The sequence below is a fragment of the Bremia lactucae genome, linkage group LG6, assembly GCF_004359215.1.
Source record: "Bremia lactucae strain SF5 linkage group LG6, whole genome shotgun sequence".
NCBI classification, from domain to species: domain Eukaryota; phylum Oomycota; class Peronosporomycetes; order Peronosporales; family Peronosporaceae; genus Bremia; species Bremia lactucae.
Window position 1 is genome coordinate 8,366,707 of NC_090615.1, and position 5,904 is coordinate 8,372,610.

Consider the following 5,904-nt stretch of genomic DNA (forward strand, 5'->3'; position numbering starts at 1 on the left):
ATATATTGATTTTGAGGTGTGGCCATACAAAAAGGGTGTGTCTATACCGGTTTCCTAAAATTATTTTACTAAATAACTTTATTTCTATTTCGCACATAATTTGCACCGATGGCGGCGACGTCACATGTCGTGCCCATTGCCCTTCTGGGGCTACTTAACGAGAACGTATCGCTTGCAGTCGTAGAGGGGGCCACTTACCTCAGTTTTCTCTTGCTTATGTTGCACGCGAATTCATCTGGCAAGCGCAATGCCACCATGCTTATTTCTGCCATACTTCAAGTACTCATCGTAGAGTTGATCTACTGCAACAGTGACCGCTGGCATGCCCAAGCGCTGGTGATGATTGTGCCTCAGCACATGCCACTTTATACAATTCTACTACAGGCGCAGCTTTATTACATGTGAGTCAATTCACTGCCAGGTTAAGGTGAGCTGCTGATATGGCATTCTTGAACAGGGCGTTTGTTGCGACGTCGCGTCTGCGGATCGACCCATTTATTCAGCCATTTGCCATGGGATTGCTCATGTTACTGTTGGCGTTTCCGTTTGAATTGTTGGGAACCAAGTTCCTTTGGTGGACTTGGCACGACACGGACCCGCTTCTCGCCGTCCGCTTGATTGGTGTTCCATGTCACGCGCTATTTTACACATATTTTTTCGCCATTGCATTTTTGGGTGTGCATCACATTTTACGCAGGTAAGAAGTGCTGACACGATTTACACGGTTACAAATTTGACGGCTGATCTGGACGTCTCTATAGCACTTTAATTTTGGGCGAATACTATGAGGAAGTGCATTGGAAGTCGGAGTGGAGCTATATACTGCTAATGCCACTTCTGACTACATTATTTGCCATGGGCTTCCTAATTCTATGCTATCATGTTACTGTCCATTTAATTGGTGTTGAAGCTCAGGTGAAGCGATGATATTATCATATTAGCCTTTGTTATAATTACAATTGAATATTGGCACATATTCCTGCATTTCGTGAACAGGTAGTGCTGTGCATAATAATAGGATCGAGCTTATTGCTCATTTGGGTGGCTGATCGCAAAAGAGGTGATTTTGTTTATTGCACAACGCTGACTCCAATAGGAAAGAGTGCTTGCGTTTGAAGCGTTGCTGATTTCAGATGATCCTCATGTGCAGCAAGTGCTGGATACTTTAGATGCATATGACAGCGACTGGCTGTACGCGTCCATTGATCATGCTGTAAACCAGATGGCGTTCTTGTTATACCTGTCGTTAGTGCTATTGGTGCTATTTATCAATCCGACAAAAATCGTGTCTTTAGGTCATCATCAGCCACTGGGCAATTGTTTGGAAAACGAGCCATTTTACTCGCTTGTGGGGATGCAATATCATCGCAAAAAGTACTTGTGTGTGCATGACTTCTACGCGGAATTTAACCTGTGCAACTACCCGCTGACTCAGTTGCATTATGAGGACTCATGGTACATGATTTGCGGACGTGGCTACGAAAATTTTGCAACGTATCTGGCACTAAGCATCAGTAGTTTCCTTGGAATTAATTTTCTCCTCGTACAGGTGCTTAAACGGCCGCATCCTACGGAAAAATGTCTTTCAAACAAAACGAGATATTTTAGCTTTCGCAAATGTACTTTCAAGGTGCCGGTGTAGAGCACCCGCAATTGGTCTTGCAAATGCACAAGCACGGGAACGTAATGAAATAAATTTGAGTAACAAATATGAACCAATTTAATGTCATCACAACTATATACTCTTTCATGTTTTTGGTTTTGTCAAAAGCGCCGTTTACGTAAGAATTCTTATCGTTGGTTAAAAAGTTACAAACGTCGCTTTGGTAGTTTAAACATTGGGATTGCCTTCATCCCCCCAAAACTGACTTTTTTTAGAGAATGGCTCACCAAATGCCCATTGAGATACAGCAAGAGCTACGACGGCTGCCTGGAAATAACGTACGTCGGCTGATATTCATTGCTTTAATCGCAAAGAATCTAGATACTAGGTGTTTTCTCATATGTTTCTGTTTTCGCTGCAGCGCTGTGTTGACTGTGATGCCCCGTATCCACAATGGGCGACGGTCTCATACGGCACCTTTATGTGCCTTGAATGCTCGGGACGCCACCGCGGTCTAGGTGTGCATATATCGTTCGTGCGGTCGGTCACGATGGACTCTTGGACCGATAAACAAGTGCTTATTATGCTAAAGGGTGGCAATGATTCATTTCGCTCCGCGTTTTCCTCTGCGGGTGTCCCAACCGATCTCTCTATAACTGAAAAGTATAATACGCCGCAAGCTGAGTCATACCGCCACCAATTAGCTGCTATTGTCGAGAATCGTGCTCCGTCTCCGCTCCCGAAATGGGAATTCGACATGCCTTGCCCAGCTTCTACAACCTTGTCAAGTTCGCACGCCGATGGAGTATCTCTTGAAGGCGATAAGTGCGGCGTGGAGGCGCTAAAGGGGGAGTCAGAGCAGGGTTACGTTACTCGTCAGATGAAGTTGCGTGAAGAAGCTCGGGCACGTATGGCCGCCAAGTTCGGAGAAAACGGCATGCAGGGAATTGGAAATAACGGCGAAACGTGTGCGCCGCAATCCGGAAATTTAGGAGACTTCTCAGGCGCGTTAAGCTATTTGACTAACACGGTCGCGACAGCCGCCAGCTCAGCTGTTAATATCGTAAAGGATCGAGAGCTTAAAACCAAGGTGTCGTCTGGTTGGTCTTACCTGCAGAGTGCAATTCATGACCCAGCCTTATCTGAAAGCGTTAAGTCATCGGCTACATCCGGTTGGTCCTTGTTATCTAGCAGCGCCTCTTCGCTACTTCAATCCGCGCATTCTGCTGTAAGTGGACGTGATGATCATGGAGATTTGGATGAAATGAGCTCATTTCCTCGCACAAATCCTGATTTTTTCGCCGCTAGTAATGACAGCGAGCGCAGCAGTACGATAAATTCTAATCGTGATTATAACAGTGCGTCATGGTTGGATTCGCAGCCTATTGATGGCAGCAAAAACAGCATCATCAGCTCTTACACTTCGATACAACAACCAAATGCCTCTCCGACTACGCATCTCTCTTCGCGTAAAGCTAACAAGACCAGTTGCGATCTTGTCGGACTGTCTTTGTTGCCTGTATCGACAGCTAGTAATAAAAATGGCTTGGCTTCCGCTGTGGCGCCTCCAGTCCCCGTCGTACATGAAGCGAAGAAATCTCAGAAGAATGTTGACTTCTTTGGCGAATTTGGGTTTTAAAAGAGCTCAAAATGTTTATTTAGGCTTTTTTAACTCTCAGATTATGTGTAGTTGCCTAGTAACGAAGTTAGAAAGTGCAATAAGATAGGTCATCAATTCAACATTAAGCAGAACCGATCTGCCCAAAACCACCTGGTTCAGCGTATACCTACTTACGTAATACGTGGACTTAGCTATGTCTACCTACCTGTCTAAGGGCCTACTAGAACGCACCTAGCAGAATGTGTAACGGCTCGAGTTGATCCTTCATGAGATGGAATGCAAAATCATGGATCTGACCAATCAACATCGTTTTAAAAATTAAGTGGTCACATAGCGACCACTCCATCCAATGACAGTCAGAGTGATTGTCGTTTAAGGGAGGGGTGATGAAACGGGGTGTATCGTTACAAGAAGTTAACACTCAAATTTGTTAATTAATATATTATCTAAAAGGTAAATAATATTTGGAGAACATTACTTTATGTAGTAATTATCAGAAATCTTATCTATAAATAGATATAGACCAATATATCTATTTATCCCGCAGACTAATCAACTGTATATGTAAACAAAAGAGAGAGACAGATAAGATAGGAAAAGAAAAGATTTCAATTGCATGTTTAGTATTAGTTTATAATTAAGTTAGCATTAACAGATAGATAGAAGAGAAACTTCATTATATTAATACAGTTTCTCATTTAACCCCTCAATAAGCTAGTTGTCTTAAAGAGAAGTCTTCCTCTGCACGTACCAGTGTACGTGAAATAACGTAAGGCACCACTCGCAACTGAAGCAGTGCGAAGTGGACTTGTACTGAAGCAGTACAAGTCGTAGTGCCCCGTTACAAATATACTTAATTATATTAATACAATTTTCATTTAACCCTCTTTAAACTAGTTGTCTTAAAGAGAAGTCTTCCTCTGCACGTACTAGTGTACTTGAAGTGACGTAAGGCACCACCAGCAACTGAAGCAGTGCGAAGTGAAGCAGTACAAGTCGTAGTGCCCCGTTACAGTTTCTGCGCAACTCTATCGCCTCTGCAGTCGACAAACAAAAGGCGTCCATCCGAACCGTGTGTCGGATCTAATGTCGAGGATCGACAAAATCGATCACTTCCTCCATGATTTGGAGGAGGGACTTGACCACGAGCGCGGCAAGCGTCGCTCATTTGAGCAGACGGTGCAGGCTCACCATATCGAGCGGTTGGAAGACCGTTCGAAGTGCACTCCATGTTGGAGTACGAACGATAAAAATAACGCTGTTCGCGATGAGCTGTCGTCAGCTCATCGCAGTTTGGAGGATATTCGGAACCGGCATGAGAAACTTCAGGTTCAACATGAGAATCTGGTTCGCGATTACAAGAATATTTTAGGGATTCTTGAAAAGGGTGGTCAGATCCGTCTTCGGAAAAAGCTGCGTACTGATTGATGGTACGGGCGGAGCCGACCAACGTAAAACGTAGGATGCGTTCGCATTTGTCGTGGCACTAAAACGTAGGATGCGTTCGCATTCTACGAGGCAGTTCTATTGTGTACGCATTGCCTCTGCGATGCAGTACACGGAAAGGCCCAATGAACTTGGGTAGTAGTTTACTGCTACCCACATTAGTGACTAAACGCTTAGGTAGGTTAACTGTAGAGAGTTGCAATAGATCATTAATTCTAAATGAATGAACATTTGCTCTTCCATTTTTGTCTGCATTCCGTATCTGTCGGTCCACTGCGTTAGCAATGGAATCCTGAACGAAACGTATAATTGATTCTCGAGTTAGCAGAAATACTTCTGCTGACTCATTTGTACTATCTTTTTCAGTACGCTTTGTGCGTACTGCCATGAGATCATTCTCATCTTCGATGTCGATTTCTTCGACATCGACATCACTCGCGTCGTTGTTAACTTCGACGTGTGATGAGCATGAGCCAGAATTGGTTTTGCTCGTGCGAGTCCACCCCCCTTAAACTAGAGGATCCCTCTAATAGGGTGGGTATGCGAGGATGGCGTAAGCCTTTCCCAAAGAACGGTGTATGCGTTGTAGACGCATGCACCGAATTTTTGATGGCAAATTCGACCATCGGTAAAAACTCGCTCCAATTCGGATACGATTAAACCTAACCCGAACTATCTAAAATAGATTTCGGCCGCCAGATTCATGTCTGGCGGCGACCATATGTGTTACCCATAATAAATGGGACTTAAGTAACTAACTATTTTAGAATAGGATAAAAGGGTACTTTACTCATAAAGTAAATGTACCACAACTACGGCTCTCCAACCGATGTGTGCTGTAACGGGGTGTATCGTTACATGATATTACCACTTAGAGGTTGTTAATTAATATATTATCGAAAAGGTAGATAATATTTGGAGAACATTTCTTTATATAGCAATGTTCAGAAATCTCATCTATAAATAGGTATAGGCCATTATATCTATTTATCCCGCAGACTAATCAGCTGTAAACGTATACAAAGAGAGAGACAGATAAGATTTCAATTGCATGTTTAGTATTAGTTTATAATTAAGTTAGCATTAACAGATAGATAGAAGAGAAACTTCATTATATTAATACAGTTTCTCATTTAACCCCTCATTAAGCTAGTTGTCTTAAAGAGAAGTCTTCCTCTGCACGTACTAGTGTACGTGAAGTGACGTAAGGCACCACTCGCAACTGAAGCAGTGC

General features: G+C 43.3%; 2 protein-coding genes across 2 annotated transcripts; both read left to right on the top strand.

Moving 5' to 3' along the window:
* Nucleotides 1-149: 149 nt before the first annotated feature.
* CCR75_004755 (uncharacterized protein) lies at nt 150-1,642 on the top strand (the record flags this gene model as incomplete). The annotated part of the gene is made up of 5 exons (XM_067962841.1): nt 150-401; nt 458-697; nt 762-915; nt 1,019-1,060; nt 1,097-1,642. Exons 1-5 carry the CDS (start codon nt 217-219, stop codon nt 1,640-1,642), a joined length of 1,167 nt encoding a protein of 388 aa, XP_067818535.1. The 5' UTR covers nt 150-216.
* A 102-nt stretch (nt 1,643-1,744) lies between these two features.
* CCR75_004754 (uncharacterized protein) lies at nt 1,745-3,404 on the top strand. Its single transcript, XM_067962840.1, has 2 exons — nt 1,745-1,941; nt 2,025-3,404. The coding sequence occupies exons 1-2, from the start codon at nt 1,882-1,884 to the stop codon at nt 3,240-3,242; spliced, it is 1,278 nt and encodes a 425-aa protein (XP_067818231.1). The 5' UTR covers nt 1,745-1,881; the 3' UTR covers nt 3,243-3,404.
* Nucleotides 3,405-5,904: the final 2,500 nt, after the last annotated feature.

What these genes read in the sequence shown, in the direction of transcription:
- CCR75_004754 (XM_067962840.1), top strand. Translation starts at nt 1,882, where the DNA reads ATGGCTCACCAAATGCCCATTGAGATACAGCAAGAGCTACGACGGCTG. An exon ending in GACGGCTGCCTGGAAATAAC is followed by an intron (nt 1,942 to 2,024) that starts GTACGTCGGCTG and finishes TTTTCGCTGCAG; the next exon opens with CGCTGTGTTGACTGTGATGC.